General features: G+C 47.9%; 2 protein-coding genes across 8 annotated transcripts in view; one reads left to right on the top strand and one right to left on the bottom strand.

Annotated features, from left to right (window-relative positions):
* The window catches only part of LOC143963511 (NACHT, LRR and PYD domains-containing protein 3-like), an 824,666-nt gene that overhangs the window by 331,012 nt on the left and 473,813 nt on the right, over positions 1 to 19,841 (bottom strand). The gene's annotated exons all lie outside the window — the stretch shown is intronic.
* The window catches only part of LOC143963509 (NACHT, LRR and PYD domains-containing protein 3-like), a 175,968-nt gene that overhangs the window by 35,108 nt on the left and 121,019 nt on the right, over positions 1 to 19,841 (top strand). For all 7 annotated transcript variants that reach the window (XR_013270981.1, XR_013270982.1, XR_013270983.1 and 4 more), the window contains exon 2: positions 19,705 to 19,772. Coding sequence is in view for 3 of the 7 variants with exons in the window: in XM_077473151.1 (XP_077329277.1) it covers positions 19,736 to 19,772 (37 nt within the window). In the remaining 4 variants the exon portion in view is untranslated. The remainder of the gene's footprint in view (positions 1 to 19,704; positions 19,773 to 19,841) is intronic.

A 19,841-nucleotide genomic window follows, 5' to 3' on the forward strand; every position in this document is an offset into this window, starting at 1 on the left:
CTCCAGGACTGATTACTGGTGTTTGACCCTCGGCCTGTTTCTGCACTTTCTTTACCTGTTTTACAGACCTGCTGGCTACTTACCTTCTGGTCCAGTCCATCCTGCACAAGCCTTCTTCCAGACCTTCACACAAGTCAGGTATCCCGCTGGAGGCTTGTGCCTCTTGGTGCAACCCATTCCCTGTATCACCTCCAGGGGTGGTGTGCGCTGAGTCGCAACGGCCACCGCTCTCTACATCTTGGCCTCGGTGAGTACCTCTTTGCTGATAGTACAAACCAGCCATGTCAGAGGCCAAGAGAGCGGGTTCACATTTGGAGATGTTGTGCCTGCAAGTTACAGCCCTTGCAGACGCTGTGCAGAAATTGCAAGAAGGGTACACCCAAATCGACAGCCGTCTTCAGCAATTAGCAGGAACACCTGCACCAGTTAACGCAGCACCAGCGCCCCCTGGCGGGGCCTCCTTACCACAGGCCCATTCACCACCTGCCCTGGTGATGGCGACTCCTGAACCAAGGGTACCTACGCCTGAGCGATTTTCGGGCGACCGAAAAAAATTCAGGGCATTTAAAAATGCCTGCTCCTTATATCTGGCCCTGCAACCAAGGACTTTTTTCTTCTGAAATAGTGAAAGTTGGATTTATCATCTCCTTACTATCTGAAGAACCCCAGGCATGGGCACATAGCCTTATGGAACAAAGAAGTCCTCTCCTGAACTCGGTGGAAACCTTCTTTAACTCCATGGGTCAGTTATATGATGACCCACAACCTACTGCTACAGCTGAAGCCACTCTGCACACCTTAACACAAGGAAAGAGACCAGTGGAGGACTATATCGTCGAGTTCCATAAGTGGTCAGCTGACACCGGCTGGAATGAGGCCACCCTCAGGTACCAATACCGACAAGGCCTTTCTGAAACTTTGAAGCACGAATTAGCTAGAGTGGAGACCCCCGCCTCTTTGGAGGACCTGATTCAATTAGCCACCAAGCTCGACAGGAGCATGCGAGAGCGTCGCTCTGAGCGCCTTCAGACCCCTCGGCCCAGCTGGATGCTCCCCAAGTCGACCACTCCTTACCCTCCAATTCCGGTCCCTGCCGGCCCCTTGGCCGCGGAAGGGGAACCCATGCAGCTAGGACTTGTTCGCCCTCGTCTCACCCCAGATGAAAGGCAAGGAAGACGACAGGCCAACCTATGTCTGTACTGCGGAGGGGTTGGCCATTACCTTCGCAACTGCCCAGTGAGACCTTGTAAGCCACCTCTGCAATTTGTTATGCACTATCAAGCCATAAACCTCACCCAGTCTTATGTTACTCTTTCTGTTTCTCTGCAGCTGGCGGAAGAGAGGATTCAACTACCGGCCGTAATTGACTCCGGAGCATGCAGTTGTTTCCTGGACATCTCTGTGGCTCAAAAACTTCACATCCCTCTCCAAGACAAAAAACAAAATCTTCTTGTCCACTTGGCTGATGGGTCCTTACCTCGCTCCGGACCAGTTACGCAAGAGACCCAGCCGATTCTCACCATCACGGACTCGGGCCACCAGGAGTTTTTACGCTTTGATTTGATTTCTTCTCCCATGTTCCCTATTATTTTAGGACTCCCTCGGTTGCAGGCCCATGACCCCCAAGTTAACTGGGGGCAGAAAGAAGGTCTCTTTTACATCCTCTTACTGTTCTCAACACTGTTTTCCTCCAGTTCCAGCTACTTGTATGGCATGTCCCTCCAGTATATCTTGAGTTTAAGGATGTTTTTGATAAGAAGAAGGCCGATTGTCTACCACCTCATCGGTCTTATGACTGCCCCATCGAATTGTTACCTGGATCTGAAATTCCTTTCGGACACATATTCCCTCTATCCGAGACTGAACTAAAGGCTCTCAAAGCCTACATCGATGAGAACCTGGAAAAAAGCTTCATTCGGCCCTCTTCATTTCCAGCCGGGGCGGGTATTTTCTTAGTTGAGAAAAAAGATGGCTCCCTCAGACCCTGCATCGATTATAGAGAACTCAATAAAATAACTGTCAAAAACCGATGCTCATCCCAGAACTATTTCAGCACTTCCGGACTGCAAAGATCTTCTCCAAACTTGACCTACGAGGCGCTTATAACCTTGTCCGGATTCGTACCAATGACGAATGGAAAACAGCCTTCAGGTCCAGGTTTGGGCATTTTGAGTATTTAGTGATGCCCTTCGGTCTAAGCAACGCCCCAGCCACCTTTCAACACCTGGTGAATGACATTTTCAGAGACTACCTTGACGACTTTGTAGTCATATATTTAGACGACATTCTCATTTTTTCTGCCACCATCGAACTACACCGAGACCATGTAAGAAAGGTCCTTACCATTCTTAGGAAACATAAACTATACCTTAAGGCAGAAAAATGTGAATTTGAGAAGACCGTTGTCCAATTTCTTGGATTCATCATTTCCACTCAGGGGATCGCCATGGACCCCCAAAAGGTCAAGACAATTCTTGATTGGCCCGCTCCAGGGGACAAAAATGCTGTGCAGAGATTCATAGGCTTTGCTAACTTCTATCGAAGATTCATTGCCGGCTTCTCATCCATTGTTTCTCCGATTACGCAGCTGACCCGTCAACATGGACGCTTCCAGTGGTCCCAGGAAGCTCAGGAAGCCTTCATTAAACTGAAATCTTTGTTCACTTCAGCACCCATTCTACAGCATCCAGACCAACTTTTGCCATTTGTGTTGGAAGTTGACGCTTCTGAAACCGTTACTGGAGCCATTCTTTCACAAAGACGGGGCGCCAAGGCCCTTTTGCTTCCCGAAAGCTAAATCCTCCGGAAAAGAATTATGATGTCGGTGACCGAGAGCTATTGGCCATTAAGTTTGCCTTAGAAGAATGGAGGTATCTCTTATGCCCCGTACACACGAGAGGGATTAAGTCTGACAGACCTCCAAAGGAGTTCCGCCGGAGTTTCGACGGAGTTCCGACGGAGTTCTGGCGGACTTTTCGACCGAACGGACTTGACCACACACCATCACACCAAACTCCGACGGAGTCGAACGTGATGATGTACGACTGGATTCGACGTAGGAAGTTCATAGACAGTAGCCAATAGCTGCCCTAGCGTCGGTTTTAGTCCGTCGGAGTAGCACACACACACGAGCGAATTTTTCGAAGGGGACCGGGTCCGGCGGAGTTCCGTCGGGAAAATTTGAAGCATGCTTCATTTCTAAAGTCCGTCAGACTTTTGCGAAGCTAAAGTCCGTTGCAGCCCACACACGATCGGATAGTCTGACGGACTCAGTCCGTCGGAGTTTGGATGTCGAAAAGTCCGCTCGTGTGTACGGGGCATTAGAGGGCGCAACTCATCCTATTACAATTTTTACGGACCACGAGAACCTGGAATATCTCAGAACAGCCAAGCGCTTAAGACCATGACAAGCCCGTTGGGCACTTTTTTTTTCTAGGTTCAACTTCCACATTTCCTACCGTCCTGGGTCCAAAAATGGCAAAGCGGATGCACTCTCCCGGATGTTCCCTGAATCCCCCCAGTTTACTGAGCCCAGCACCATTCTGTCACCGCAAAATTTTCTCCTGCTTACACAATCCGACCTGGTAACCGCCATTAAAACAGCCTCAAGCCACTGTACCGATCCTGTAGTGTCTTCCTTGAAGAAACGCAATGATCTACTTTGGGCACAGGATAAGATCTTTGTCCCTCAGGAAGTAAGGCCAGCAATCTTAAAGACTTTTCATGACCACAAGTTGGCCGGCCACTTCGGAATACGGAAGATGTCAGAATTGATTTCCCGTTCCTTCTGGTGGCCTGGTTGGAGGCGGGACTGTCAGAAATTTGTCACCTCATGCATTCCGTGCCAATGCAACAAAGGATTTAAAGCCAAACCTTGGGGATTACTGAGACCTCTACCTATCCCTGAACGGCCATGGGCATGGACTTTATTGTGGACCTGCCACCCTCAGAAGGGTTTACCACCATCCTGGTCGTGGTTGACCTTCTTTCAAAAATGGCCCACTTCTTGCCCATGATTGGTACCCCCTCTGCCTTGGACGCTGCCAATACCTTTTATTAAGGAAATAGTCAGACTCCATGGAGTACCTAACAGTATCGTCTCAGATAGGGGCGCTCAGATTACTTCTAAATTCTGGAAAGAACTCTGTAAGGCCTTGGAAATCAAGGTCTGTCTCTCATCCGCATACCATCCTCAGAGCAACGGTCAGACAGAAAGGACAAATCAATCTCTAGAACAATATCTCCGCTGTTTCTGTTCCGGCTCCCAGGATGACTGGTCTTCCCTTCTGTCTTATGCAGAATTTGCATAAAACAATTCTGTACACACGGCTACTAACCAAACACCGTTTTGGTCGAATTTTGGATTCCATCCCTCCTTCCTCCCCAACTCCATCCCTGAAACGTCAGTCCCTGCTGTTCAGGATCGGATAGTCTCTATCCAATCAAATTTTCAAAAGATTTGAGAAACCATGCAAAGAACTCAAGATGACTACAGGAAGTACTACGGCAAAGGGAGAAAGGAGAATCCAGCTTTTGGAATTGGTGAGAAGGTCTGGCTAGCCTCTACTCATCTCAAACTACCCTGCCCTTCACGTAAGTTAGGTCCTAGGTTCATAGGCCCATTCACAATCAAGAGAATGGTGAATCCTGTGGCCTTCGAGATAGACTTACCCAGATCATACAGAATACATCCGGTTTTTCATGTGTCTCTCTTAAAACCAGTGGTTCCTAGTCCATTTCCTGGAAGAGAGGAGCCTCCCCCGCCTCCAGTTGTAATAGATGGGGAGGACGAATTTGAAGTGGAAGCCATACTTAGCTGCAGAAAGTCGGGCAGACAACTTCAGTACCTAGTAAAATGGAAAGGGTACCCATCAGAAGACAACTCCTGGGAACCTTCTGGTAATCTTCATGCTCCAAGATTGATTAGAGCTTTTCATCAGGAACATCCGGAGGCCGCCCCTTGGGGGGAGGCACTATCAGGGAAGTAATTTGTATCAAATTCACCATCTCCCTGCGCAAAGACGCACACAAATTTGCCATGGATCGCCGCTCTGGTGCACGCACATTCGCATCCCTACTTGGAGGCGAGTGCACACAAGCACGCGCATAACGTGAATTCCCTGACCAGCCTATAAAAGGATCCTTAGCACACAGACAAGTTGCTGGTTTGTCTCAGCTCACCTGTGTTTCCCTGCTTCCTGTTCCTGTTTGCCACTTCCTGTTGTGACCCGGATTGCCTGAAGACTATGCTGATTCTCTCCTGACCTGACCCCTGGCTTGTTTAAATGGACTACCTGCTCTTAGCCTTGCTGTGCACTGGACTGATACCTGTGTTTGACCCTCGGCCTGCCTCTGGATTACTCTCTGTCTGCTACACTTAGCCTTGCTGGCTCCAGGACTGATCACCTGTGTTTGACCCTCAGCCTGCCTCTGGATTATTCTCTGTCTGCTGCACTTAGCCTTGCTGGCTTCAGGACTGATCACCTGTGTTTGACCCTCAGCCTGCCTCTGGATTCTTCTCTGTCTGCTGCACTTAGCCTTGCTGGCTCCAGGACTGATCACCTGTGTTTGACCCTTGGCCTGCCTCTGGATTATCCTCTGCACTTAGCCTTGCTGGCTCCAGGACTGATCACCTGTGTTTGACCCTCAGCCTGCCTCTAGATTATTCTCTGTCTGCTGCACTTAGCCTTGCTGGCTCCAGGACTGATCACCTGTGTTTGACCCTCAGCCTGCCTCTGGATTATTCTCTGTCTGCTGCACTTAGCCTTGCTGGCTTCAGGACTGATCACCTGTGTTTGACCCTCAGCCTGCCTCTGGATTATTCTCTGTCTGCTGCACTTAGCCTTGCTGGCTTCAGGACTGATCACCTGTGTTTGACCCTCAGCCTGCCTTTAGATTATTCTCTGTCTGCTGCACTTAGCCTTGCTGGCTCCAGGACTGATCACCTGTGTTTGACCCTTGGCCTGCCTCTGGATTATCCTCTGCACTTAGCCTTGCTGGCTCCAGGACTGATCACCTGTGTTTGACCCTCAGCCTGCCTCTGGATTATTCTCTGTCTGCTGCACTTAGCCTTGCTGGCTTCAGGACTGATCACCTGTGTTTGACCCTCAGCCTGCCTTTAGATTATTCTCTGTCTGCTGCACTTAGCCTTGCTGGCTCCAGGACTGATCACCTGTGTTTGACCCTTGGCCTGCCTCTGGATTATCCTCTGCACTTAGCCTTGCTGGCTCCAGGACTGATCACCTGTGTTTGACCCTTGGCCTGCCTCTGGATTATCCTCTGCACTTAGCCTTGCTGGCTCCAGGACTGATTACTGGTGTTTGACCCTCAACCTGTTTCTGCACTTTCTTTACCTGTTTTACAGACCTGCTGGCTACTTACCTTCTGCTCCAGTCCATCCTGCACAAGCCTTCTTCCAGACCTTCACACAAGTCAGGTATCCCGCTGGAGGCTTGTGCCTCTTGGTGCAACCCATTCCCTGTATCACCTCCAGGGGTGGTGTGTGCTGAGTCACAACAGCCACCGCTCTCTGCATCTTGGCCTCGGTGAGTACCTCTTTGCTGATAGGCTCATCCTTAATCCTGAATAATCAAGCATTGTCTAGGTGGGAATTTCCTGTTACCTATTGTTCCTATCTGGTGGCTAATTTGACTAACTCTCGGATGATACTCTATGATTGGATTAGCAATGAGTTAGCTCTACTTCATTATCTAAACCATTGTGTGATGTTTTGGGTAAATATTTGGGTTATTGTTCATGTGGTGATTGACCTATTTTTCAAGTGAATAAAAAAGTCTGCATTTTTGTTCAATAAAGTGTGACAGTTCTCATACAAGCTAAGTATGGTCAGCTATAATATCTGGTTCCTATGTCCAGAATGGAGGAAGTGGTATACTGGTGGAAGCCCCAAAGCAGGCTGCTGGACGGTTCCATCACAGGGGACATCCCCAAACTGTTGCCACACAGTTGGGAGCATGAAATTGTCAAAAATGTCTTGGTATGCTGACACCTTAAGAGTTAAGGGGCCAAGTCCAAACCCTGAAAAACAACAATACACCATAATCCTCCTTACACCAAATTATTTGGAATACTGCACAAAGCAAGGGCCATAAAGACATGGATAAGCATGTTTGGGGTGGAGGAACTTGACTGGCCTGCAACACGATAGAACACCTTTGGGATGAATTAGAGCAATATTGTGAGCCAGGCCTCCTTGTCCAACATCAGTGCCTGGCCTCACAAATGGTCTTCTGGAAGAATGGTCAAACATTCCCATAGACACCCTCCTAAACCTTGTAGATGGCCTTCTCAGAAGAGTTGAATATGTTATAGCTGCAAATGGTGGGCCAACTCAATATTGAATCCTACGGACTAAGAATGGGATGCCATTAAAGTTTTTTTTTTTCCATAACATTTTTTATTAGCAATAGAAAGAGAGAACAGATACAGCAATGTAAAGTGTGAGATGAATGAACCGAAAACGTGCGCATTCACGCTCTAATACAGAATACGTCTAACTGTGCATATGGTACAAGCAAGTCACAATAATAATCAAACAATTGGCTGCGGCTCCGATTGCTGGCGTTTACAACCGAGCAGAATATGTGAGCATGTCAAGCCCTATCTTACAAGATAAGGGATTAAAGTTAATAAGAGTATCAATCACATATACGCAGCGGAGATTTACCTTCAGTGTCTGTGTCCTGGTTCGCTATATCTGAAGTCTTGAAAAGATAGGTGTTATCACCTGTCTTAATAGGTTCAAGGGGCAAGGAAGGATATCAGTCTGTCAAGGTGGGTTAATCTTAGGGGGGAAGTCACTCTTTTAAGGGGGGGAATGGGGCATGTGGGGAGGGTCGGGAAGAGAGTGGGGGTGGGGGAGGGTGGGAGTTATCCAGGGGCATCGCCTTCTCGGCCCCCTCCACCGCAGCGGTGAGGGGGAAAGTTTCCCTTGGGGCCCCCAGCCTGCAGGAGTTTCCTCTGAGACCCCGTGAGGGGTAGTCCCAAGGTTCCCGATATTAATGACGGGAGTAGTGATGGCCGAACAGTTCGCCCGGCGGTCGTTTCGCGGCGAATTTCGGCCGTTCGCGGTCCGCTCGTTTTGCGGACTATTGGCGTCGTTCGCCCGGCGGACTTACGTGTTTAATGTGTAAAAGAACTTTGACCTATGAAGACACATCCATCATGGGGTACAGGACAGCCAATTGAGACATGACAGCACATGGACACTTGGACATTCCCCCTAACTTATAAATACACCCGATCCGGCGGCCATTTTACATTCCTTCTTCTGTCACTATAGGGAAAGGTTGCTGTTTGGAGCAGGGACAGATAAACCACTAGCTATTTGGTACACAAAAGTTCTTTTCAGGACTGGTATAGGTGTTAGGTGTATATAGGTTTGCTGTGCTACTGATTGTTGCAGCAGCCTGAGTGTTTTTTTTTCTCAGTTTAGAGAAAGGGACAGAGCGCTGTGTCTGCTGCTATTTTAGGGACAGCCAGATTAGTTATCATCATCATCATCATCATTAGCTGTTACTATCAGGTCCACAAAAGAGCTATTCGAGTAACCAGTAATTGTTCCAGTCTCCTGTTTTGCCAGTTTGTATAGGGAAAGGAAGGAAGCAGTGTGTCAGGCAGTGAGGGTCAGTTTAAACAGTTGCTGTTACTATTAGTTCCACAAAGGTTCTTTTCAGGACTGGTATCAGTGGTATGGTAATAGGCTTGTACACGTATAATATTCTTTCTTCCAAATATAGAAAGAATATTATACTTGACTGCTGCCCTTCTGCTGCAGTCTGCTAATCAGTCACAACTCACTTGTTCCACAAAGCTCTTTATCAGGACTGGTAACTTGGTCTGTGTAGGGTGCTACAGTACATAGGGTTGAGTGAGGTACAGTCTGCTGTTCTGTAAGGACCGGTTTCGGTCCACAATAGATAGGGTTGAGGTGCACCACTGCTGACCGCTGCCCTATACTGCAGCAGTCATTCAGCAGTATAGGGACTGACGTACAGTCTGCTAATCAGTCACACACAACCTACTTGTTCCACAAAGGTCCTTATAAGGACTGGTAACTTGGTGAAGGGTGCTACAGTACATAGGGTTGAGTGCGGTACAGTCTGCTGTTCTGTAAGGACCGCTATCGGTCCACAATAGATAGGGTTGAGGTGCACCACTGCTGACCGCTGCCCTATACTGCAGCAGTCCTTCAGCAGTATAGAGACTGACTTACAGTCTGCTAATCAGTCACACACAACCTACTTGGTCCACAAAGGTCCTTATAAGGACTGGTAACTTGGTGAAGGGTGCTACAGTACATAGGGTTGAGTGTGGTACAGTCTGCTGTTCTGTAAGGACCGCTATCGGTCCACAATAGATAGGGTTGAGGTGCACCACTGCTGACCGCTGCCCTAAACTGCAGCAGTCCTTCAGCAGTATAGGGACTGACGTACAGTCTGCTAATCAGTCACACACAACCTACTTGTTCCACAAAGGTCCTTATAAGGACTGGTAACTTGGTGAAGGGTGCTACAGTACATAGGGTTGAGTGTGGTACAGTCTGCTGTTCTGTAAGGACCGCTATTGGTCCACAATAGATAGGGTTGAGGTGCACCACTGCTGACCGCTGCCCTATACTGCAGCAGTCCTTCAGCAGTATAGGGACTGACGTACAGTCTGCTAATCAGTCACACACAACCTACTTTTTCCACAAAGGTCCTTATAAGGACTGGTAACTTGGTGAAGGGTGCTACAGTACATAGGGTTGAGTGCGGTACAGTGTGCTGTTCTGTAAGGACCGCTATCGGTCCACAATAGATAGGGTTGAGGTGCACCACTGCTGACCGCTGCCCTATACTGCAGCAGTCCTTTATAGGTATAGGGACTAAGAGTTTTGTCACAGGGTGATTTAAAAAATGACAGGCAGAGGAAGAGGCAGGCCCTTCCGCAGGGGTGGTAGGGGTAGGGCAGGAGCACCAGCCTTGAGCCAAAGTGGGAAGTTGCAGAAGGTGCGTTCAATTACTTTAAAGGACGCACCAGACTTGGTTGAGTGCCTCACTCAGCCTTACTCTTCTGCACCCTCCTTATCCTCTCGATCTGCACCCTCTTCTTCACTCTCTGCTATGTGCACCCCCAAAGACACTACCACCAACAACACCACCACCACATACCTTCCGCTTGAGTCACAGGAATTATTTTCCGATCCATATCAAGAGGACATTTCTGATGCGCAGCCACTCTTGGTATTGGATCAGGAAGAGGAGGTAGCAACAACCGCTACTCAGCAGTCTGACGACAGTACCCAGATCAGCCCAAGGAGGAGGTTGGTCCCCGGTGTTGCTGCATACTCCGAGATCTCTACTTATAGCGGTGGGGAAGGTGACGTTGATTATAACGTGTCTAGTGATGTCACGTGGGTGCCCACAAGAGAGGAAGAGGAGGGGAGTTTAGAGGGAGATATGGACCAGCAGATAGGGAGGAGAAGCAGGAATAACTTACATTGCACAGGAGGGACAAAGCAGACTGCAAATGTATCAGGAGCGAGTCATCGACCATGTACGCTCACATCTGGCGCTCCCAGGACACCAGCACATGGCTCCGCAGTGTGGGCTTTTTTTAACGTGTCCGCTGCTGACAATAGCGTTGCCATCTGCAATCTTTGCAGTCAACGCATTAGTCGCGGTAAGCCCAACACTCACCTAGGGACGACCGCCTTAAGAAGGCACATGAGCAGCCATCACCGAGCCCAGTGGGAGCAACGGAACACACAAAGCCACACTGCAGGCTCTCACCGTCCAGCCTCATCTTCTACTTCTCCTTCTCCTCTCTCCTCACAATTGTCCTCCACTCCACCTTCCATCACGCCAAGCTCACATTTTTCTGCAAAAAGGCAGGCTTCCGTGGGCCTAATGTTCGAGCGTAAAAAAATGATGATGTCGGATAACCCTCTTGCCCAACGATTGACGGCTGGCTTGTCAGAACTCATAGCCCACCAACTACTGCCATATAAACTGGTGGACTCGGAGGCCTTTCGCAAATTTTGTGGCCATTGGAACACCACAATGGAAGGTCCCAGGAAGGAAGTATTTCTCAGAGAAGGGCATCCCAGAGCTATATGGCCATGTTCAGCGGCAAGTGAATGTATCTCTGGCACACAGTGTCGGTGCCAAGATCCATCTGACCACAGACACGTGGTCTAGCAAACACGAGCAGGGAAGGTATATCACTTTTACTGCCCACTGGGTGAACCTTCTGACGGCCGTCAAGCATGTAACCTGTGGCACCCGTGTAGATTTGGTTTTACCGCCACGGATTGCATGCAGGCCTGACTCTTCTTCTCCTCCTCCTACTCCATCCTCCTCCCTCTCCTCCTCAGCTGACTCCTCCTTTTCCGCTGCTAGCGTCTCTTCCGCTGCACCGCCCAAGCTCCCCAGAACCTATTCCACATGCCAGGTGAGACGTTGCCATGCCGTGCTGCGTCTGTTGTGCCTGGAAGCAAAGAGCCACACTGGCCCGGCACTCCTTTCAGCTTTGCGTTCACAGGCAGATCAGTGGCTAACACCGCTCAATTTGACAGTTGGTAAAGTGGTGTGTGACAACGGTGCCAATCTGCTTACCGCATTGAAACAGGGCAAAATCACGCACGTGCCATGCATGGCACACGTCTTAAACTTGGTCGTGCAGCGATTCCTTGTCAAATACCCTGGGGTCAAGGACATCTTGCGGCAGGCAAGGAAAATCTCGGCCCATTTCAGAAGATCTTACACGCCCATGGCTCGCCTTGCTGACATTCAGCAGCGACACAATCTGCCGGTCAGACGTCTTATTTGCGATTGTCCGACGCGATGGAACTCAACCTTCTATATGCTTGATAGGTTGCTCCAGCAGAAACGTGCAGTTAACGTCTACCTGTATGAACTCTGCGAAAGAAACGGTTCTGGGGAGCTGTTTTTTTTTTCATCGTGCCAGTGGCTGCTCATGCGCGACACATGCAGACTTCTGCGGCCATTTGAGGAGATCACCAAACTGGTCAGTCGCAGCCATGGCGCCATCAGTGACATGGTACCTTATGCCTTCTTTATGGAGCGTGCATTGCGTTGTGTCATTGATCAGGCTGTGGAGGAGCAGGAGCGGGAAGATGAGGAAGTCGCAATGCTGGATGAATTCCCAGGGGGGGCTACTCTATCTGAGACAAGTCAACAACAGGAGTCTGAAGAGGAGTCAGAGGAGGATGGTGCCGGGGCGGATGAGGAGGAGCAAGAAGAGCGTGCTTTAAACCTTTCTGGGATCCCTGTTGTGCATGGATGGGGAGAGGAGAATGAAGAGGACGACATTATCCTGGATGATGAGCAGGAGCCAGGCCACCACACCGCTTCCACTTTAGTGCAAATGGGGGCCTTCATGCTCCAGTGTTTTAATAGGGACCCCCGTATAAAAAGCATAAGGGTCAAGGACCAGTACTGGGTGGCAACGTACTTAGACCCCCGGTACAAACACAAAATGGCGGAAATGTTACCGCCGTCGCAGAGGGCTGTCAGAATGCAGCACTTCCAGGCCTTGCTTCGAGAAATGCTGCATTCTGCTTTTGCGTGCGCTGGCAGAGGAGCAATTCCCACTCCCAGAGAAGGATTTGCGGGTACCAATCCAACAGCGCCTGCAAGAAGAGGCCGGTTTGAAGATGTGTTGGTGACTTCGGATATGAGGTCATTCTTTCAGCCGACCCATCGACAGGTCTCATCCGGATCCAGCATCAGGGAACGCCTAGACCATCAGGTGTCCGACTACATTGGGTTAACGGCCGATGTGGACGCTCTGAGGAGTGATGAACCCCTGGACTACTGGGTGGGCAGGCTTGACCTCTGGCCAGAGCTTGCCCAATTTGCAATCGAACTGTTGGCTTGCCCCTCATCCAGTGTCCTGTCCGAAAGGACGTTCAGCACAGCAGGGGGGATTGTGACCGATAAGCGTACTCGCCTAGCTCACGACAGTGTTAACTACCTCATATTTCTAAAAATGAATGAGGCATGGATCTCGGAGGAATTCAACACATGTGACCAGTAGACCATGTATATGTCTATAAACAATTTTTTTAATCAAGCACACAGACCTTCTTTCTTCATTTGGCTCACTTCCTTGTCCCAAAAAAGCACACCGTACTATATGCCCCTACCCTCCTCTTTGAAGAGGTTGAGCGGTGTCATATTTCTACTGGGGCTGCTTATGAGGTGATCACACCATCCCTGTGCTGTGCTGACTTCCTCCTGGGGGTTCTTATTATGAGGGGATCACACCATCCCTGTGCTGTGCTGACTTCCTCCTGGGGGTTCTTATTATGAGGGGCTCACACCATCCCTGTGCTGTGCTGACTTCGTCCTGGGGGTTCTTATTATGAGGGGATCACACCATCCCTGTGCTGTGCTGATTTTCACCTGGGGGTTCTTATTATGAGGGGATCACACCATCCCTGTGCTGTGCTGACTTACTCCTGGGGGTTCTTATTATGAGGGGATCACACCATCCCTGTGCTGTGCTGACTTCGTCCTGGGGGTTCTTATTATGAGGGGATCACACCATCCCTGTGCTGTGCTGATTTTCACCTGGGGGTTCTTATTATGAGGGGATCACACCATCCCTGTGCTGTGCTGACTTACTCCTGGGGGTTCTTATTATGAGGGGATCACACCATCCCTGTGCTGTGCTGACTTACTCCTGGGGGTTCTTATTATGAGGGGATCACACCATCCCTGTGCTGTGCTGACTTCGTCCTGGGGGTTCTTATTATGAGGGGATCACACCATCCCTGTGCTGTGCTGATTTTCACCTGGGGGTTCTTATTATGAGGGGATCACACCATCCCTGTGCTGTGCTGACTTACTCCTGGGGGTTCTTATTATGAGGGGATCACACCATCCCTGTGCTGTGCTGACTTCGTCCTGGGGGTTCTTATTATGAGGGGATCACACCATCCCTGTGCTGTGCTGATTTTCACCTGGGGGTTCTTATTATGAGGGGATCACACCATCCCTGTGCTGTGCTGACTTCCTCCTGGGGCTGCTTACGGTGCTGCTGTCAGTGCTGTATATCACGGTGCTGGTGTGAGTGCTTAATGTCACGCTGCTGATGTCAGTGCTCTCTGTCACGGTGCTGCTTTCAGTGCTGTATATCACGGTGCTGATGTCAGTGCTGTATGTCACGCTTCTGATGTCAGTGCTCTCTGTCACGGTGCTGCTGTCAGTGCTGTATATCACGGTGCTGGTGTGAGTGATTTATGTCACGCTGCTGATGTCAGTGCCCTCTATCACGGTGTTGCTGTCAATGCTGTATGTCACGGTGCTGGTGTTAATGCTTTATGTCACGCTGCTGATGTCAGTGCCCTCTATCACGGTGCTGTTGTCAGATGCCTCTATCACGGTGCATGTGTCATTGCTGTATGTCACGCTGCTGGTGATCATCTCCTGCACCCTCTTCTTTGCCTACCCTGGTCCCTGACCTTCCCTCTCCTCCATTGCCTTCATGCGCTCCACAGTCCTGAATTGTCACAACAATTTCCCATATAAAAAAAGAATGCTTGTAGTTATCGATCCCAAATTCACCTCATACATGTGCTATGTCATTGGCCATGTGGTGGGACTATGTTTGCCCAGCTAATAATTATCTTGTGGCTGCAAATTTGACCTAAAGGTTTGAAACGTTTGCCTCCCATTGAAGTCAATGGGGCCCGCCGCGAACGTTTGGTTTCGCGAACGGTCGGCCTCGTTCGCGGTCCGCGTTCGCGAAACGTCCCGTCGGAAGTTCGTCCATCACTAGACGGGAGTAGTCTATCAGGGAGGGATTGTGTAAACCAACTTAATCAGCTATTGGGACAAAGAGGAATGTTAAGGTTCATCAAGGAGGAATATCTGTCCGTGGATTGAAAGTGGGTCCAGCAGGCCCACGTCTGAGCAAATTTGGATGGGGAATCTTGTGCTATGTGGATCAGCTCTTCCATCTCGGCTATTCTTCCCACGCATGTAAGCCATTCAGACACCGTCGGGGTATGATACGTGCCCCAGTGTGTTGAGATACATAGTTTGGCTGCATTTATCATATGGATCCCCAGGGATCTTTTGTAAGATTGTGTTGAGATAGAGGCATGGTGAAGAATGAGCCGAGCTGGTGTAAATTCTAAAGGGTATGTAGTTATCTGAGAAGTTATGTCACAGACCTGCGACCAGAATGTCCGAAGCAGCGGGCAATACCACCAAATGTGGAGAAGTGTACCTTTATCGGCTGAGCATCTCCAACATTTGTCTGATGTTTCAGGTTTGAATTTGTTCAAAAGTTCTGGTGTGCGATACCACCTGGTGAGTGTTTTGTAATTATTTTCCTGTATTGTGACATTAAGTGAGCCTTTATGAGCTATTGTGAAAATCCGTTCCCAGTCCGCTTCAGGCAGGTCAAGCCGCAGGTCTCTTTCCCAAGCTTGACATGCCTTCCCGTCTTTAGGGGAAGCTGATGTGAAAAGCATTGAGTGAGTGTAGGAGATCATATGTTGTTCTGTTGAAGATTGGGAACATAATTTTTCAAATGGGGTTAATTCCCGAGATAGACATGCAGCCTGGTTATTAGTAGATAGAAAATGTCTGATCTGGAAATAAGTCCAGCATGGGAAAGGAGGGCTATTTGGGAGATTGGGGATTGCAGTGCGCTCTAGCAGTTTGCCCGCATGGAAGAAGTGGCAGGTTAGGATTGTGTCGTGCGGCCATGTGTTTTTTAAAAAGTTACCGGACATACCCGGAGTAACCCGGATGACCGTGATATGGGCTTCTAGTAATCTATGAAAAGGAGTAGAGGATGGTGTAAGGGAGTTAAAGGCTTTAAGGAACGGGGATGAGAGGAGGTCCGCAAATGTTTTGAAGTATGGCGCCGAGAGGCCATCTGGGCCCGGACTCCTTACAGGTTTTAGTTGTTTAATGGCCTTTTTTAATTCATCCTCGGATAGGGGGTTGTCAAGATCGCGAGCCTCTTCTTCCGGGATGGGATTGGGGCTGTATTTGTTGAGAAAGTCTGTGATGAGCGTTTGTCTTTTAAGTTTACTCAATGGGGTGTCAGTTTGTTGGGGGAGATTGTACAGTCCTTTGAAGTATTATACGAATTGTGTTGCTATGTCAGTTGTGGCTGAGTAAGATTTACCCTTAGGGTCTTTGATGGTGTGGACGTTAGCGGTGGCCTTTTTGGTTTGGAGTGCTTTTGCTAATAACTTCCCACATTTGTTTCTTTGTTGCCATTAAAGTTTATGTGTGTAAAGGCAGGTGTCTCAATACTTTTGAAAATACAGTGTATGATTGATTAAGTAGTCTACTAAGTTCTATATGTTTAGATATAAGTGGGTGTAGGGTGGTAGAGTCAGGGGCCTATTTGTGAAGTGCCTCTAGGGTACAGATTTTATGGAGTAATGGCTCTATTGCAAACGATTTTGCTCTTTTCAACCTGGAGCCATGTTTAATTAATATTCCTCTCAGTACCCATTGAATTGGTTTAGGGGTTGGGTCTCATATATTAAACTTCTGAATAGCTGCTTCAATATCTGTTTGTACTAATGAGTCTCCTAAGATCGTCTCATTCAGGGGCCAGAGAGCAGTCCGCTTATTAGTATTTTAAGGTAAAATGAGGTGCTAACTGGGAAATGATCTGACCATATATGAGAACCAATGGTTGCTATAGGAGACCGGCTCAAGGTGTGATGAGATGCAAAAATATAATCAATCCGACTATAGGAAGAATGTGCTGCTGATTCATAAGTATAGTCCTTGATGGTTGGATTCGGCATACGCCAAATATCTATCTGAAGCCTATGGAGAATAGAATGGAGATCTGGGAAGGGTGCTCTACTTTTCCCAGAGGAGGAGTCCGAAAGGGGATCAAATATATAATGAAAATCTCCACCTAATATTATGCATCCCGAGGCAAACTGTTCTGATTTACTTACAATGGAGAGAAAAGAAGAAGTTTGACCTGTATTGGGAAGGTAGAAATGTACAAAAGTTAATTATAAAGCGTACATATAAGAAAAAGATGGCGGCCCTTAGAATCAGAAATGATTTCTATCACAGTGGAGAGTACAGAGACATGAAGTCCTATAACGACCCCTTTGGGTTTACTATCCGGCAATTCCTTGTAAACCAATGTTTACTGTACAATAACAGGTGGATATTTGGGGGAAGAGGACTCCTTAAATGAGTTTATTGTAGAAAAGAACATATATTTCCTGCTGATGCATATTATACAAAATTTGGGACCTCTTTTTTGAATTATTAAAGCCCTGAACATTCCGGGTACCCATAATAACCTCAGATATCTGTTAATTTAAAAAGATTATTCTACATAGAGAGATATAAAGATTCGACGAAGCAGTCGCCGCAAATGGACATTTTTGGTCAAATGCTCTGCCCATAGGCTATAGAAGAATTATAATGTTGGTTGACTAGTATTAATAATTAATAAATATAATTATTACTAGTGTCATACAACATTAGAATTCTACTATAGCTTGTAGGTGGAACATTCGACTGGAAATGTACGATTGCGGTGTCGTACAGTTTAGCTGCTCCGTCAAATCTTAGAACATCAAAAAGACGCCATAAGCCTTCAATGACAGATTCAACCTTAATTATTTCGGATTTGCGGACAAATGCATTTTTTAATGGAACAAAATAAATAAAAACAAATTTTGGGCGTAACTAAATAAATGTATTTTTTGGACAAAAACGAAATTCTGAAACAAAATATTTCAATGTCCACATGTCTAGTCGTAAATACCTTAATACAGATAAATCTTAAACAGTTGGGATAGTTCTGAAATTTCAGCATGTTTCATAACTTCCATATTAATAATAGCACAGCCATAATATGGACATATTTAGTTTCCTCAGATAATTTGTAACATTTCAAGTCCAGTTACCCCTATGTCAGATTATATTGGAAACCACTGGTACCCCTTATTCCTCCTAGCTAGGGATGAGCCGAACACTCCCCGGTTCAGTTCACACCAGAACATATCGAACAGGCAAAAAATTCTGAAGAACACACGAACAACGTTAAAGTCTATGGGACAGGAACAGAATAAAAAAAAAATGTCCCACAATGTAAATCCATGCTGCCCGACGAACCGAAGAAAAAAGCCGCAACCATTTCACATCCATGGTAGGCTCCTGCCGAGTGACGCTTCTCCTGGATGACAGTTCTTATATAACTGAGGGCGGGGCCACCCGGCGATGTAAACAGGTGACCCCACCACTCTGAAGCCATGGGGGCTTCCTGGAGGCTTCCTTACTCCTCTGGTCCCCCGTGTTCCTCTGGTCCCCCCCGTGCTCCTCTGGTTCCCTCGTGCTCCTCTGGTTCCCTCGTGCTCCTCTGGTTCCCTCGTGCTCCTCTGTTCCCTTTGTGCTCCTCTGTTCCCCCTCCTCTGCCCCCTCCACTGGTACCCCCACAGCGCTCACCTCCTCCCCCTAGTTGTGCAGTTCAGGCTGAATAAAAAATGTGATCCTCGTCATGGAGAAGCTCATAATATGATCTGGAAGGCAGCTACACAAAGTTATAAAATATTCTTCCTTGGTACCCATTCTCCTGGTCTTTCCTTCCCCCGCTCTCCATCTAGATTACCTACGGCAGCAGACAGGATGGATAGTGGGGGAAGGAAAGACCAGGAAAGCGAGTGCCGAGGAAGGTTATGTTATAACTTTGTGTGGCTGTCTTCCTGATCGTATGATGGGCTTCTCTGTGCTCAGGATCATGTTTTTATTCAGCGTGCACTACATGACTAGCCAGGAACAAGATGTGAGCAATGCAGGGGTACCAGAGGAGGGGGACAGAGGAGTGGAGGGGGGCATGTTCTGAAGAAGGGGCAGAAACTGGCGTGGCAGCTGGGTCAGCTTTGACAGGTATGTACTGATCCCTAAATTTTATTCCTGCAGCAGTTGAAAGCTAGCGGGAGGTAAAGGAGGAGAAGCGGCCTTTCAGCTGTTGCAGGAGGATCAGTACCAGCTGCAGCACCCCTCTCAATGCCCCCTAGTTTTGGCCCAGGCCAGGAACATTAATAGATCATGAATAATTATAATTATAATTATATTAAAAAAACCTTACATATCAGTATACTGTGCAGTATATTCTGGGCTGAAGGACACAGATCCGCCCATTAAAGTGTCCTGTACACCTTTCCTGACAAAGTGGCCACTAAAGAGACACAAAATTCATTAATGGTGTTTAACCTTTTTATGAACAATAATTACCGACCTTCCTGAAGAATCCACTTGGAAGCATCTTATTATTGAATGGAGGTCTCTGCTGATCACATATCGCTTCTATTTTGAGGTCTTCTCCTATTTATCACCTGACCTCTCTGTAGACATCTTACTGGCTGATCCTTTGGTGCTGGTTAGTACCAGTCTTAGCTATGAATGGCACAGATTTGTGGAGGTAACACCTAAATCTATGAGTCTGTAAAAATTGGGGCCCTAAACAGGGTGACATTCCTTTGTGACCCCCGAGATACTAATCAGATGAATGTTGGAATGAAGTTATTTATTGACCATCATAGTTATGGGCTGTAAATGACAGAAGTCCATTTCAGATCAAAAATAGACAGCCAATCGTTATTCACATAAGGAAGCAAATTCCTGTTTATTGCACTACAAATGAGTTTGTTATTGTTTGGTCTCCTTCCAGGTGAAGTCATCTCAGGTCATCTTCTGATGTCATGGCGACCTCTTCCTCCTCATCCTCCTCCCCACAAGGTATGACTGCTGATCCTGACCATCCTTTCCAATGTTTTCCTCCATCTCACATCTCCAGAGATTGGAATT

The sequence above is a fragment of the Lithobates pipiens genome, unplaced genomic scaffold, assembly GCF_037356315.1.
Source record: "Lithobates pipiens isolate NorthernLeopardFrog02 unplaced genomic scaffold, aLitPip1_a1.2 Scaffold_8, whole genome shotgun sequence".
Lineage (NCBI taxonomy): Eukaryota > Metazoa > Chordata > Amphibia > Anura > Ranidae > Lithobates > Lithobates pipiens.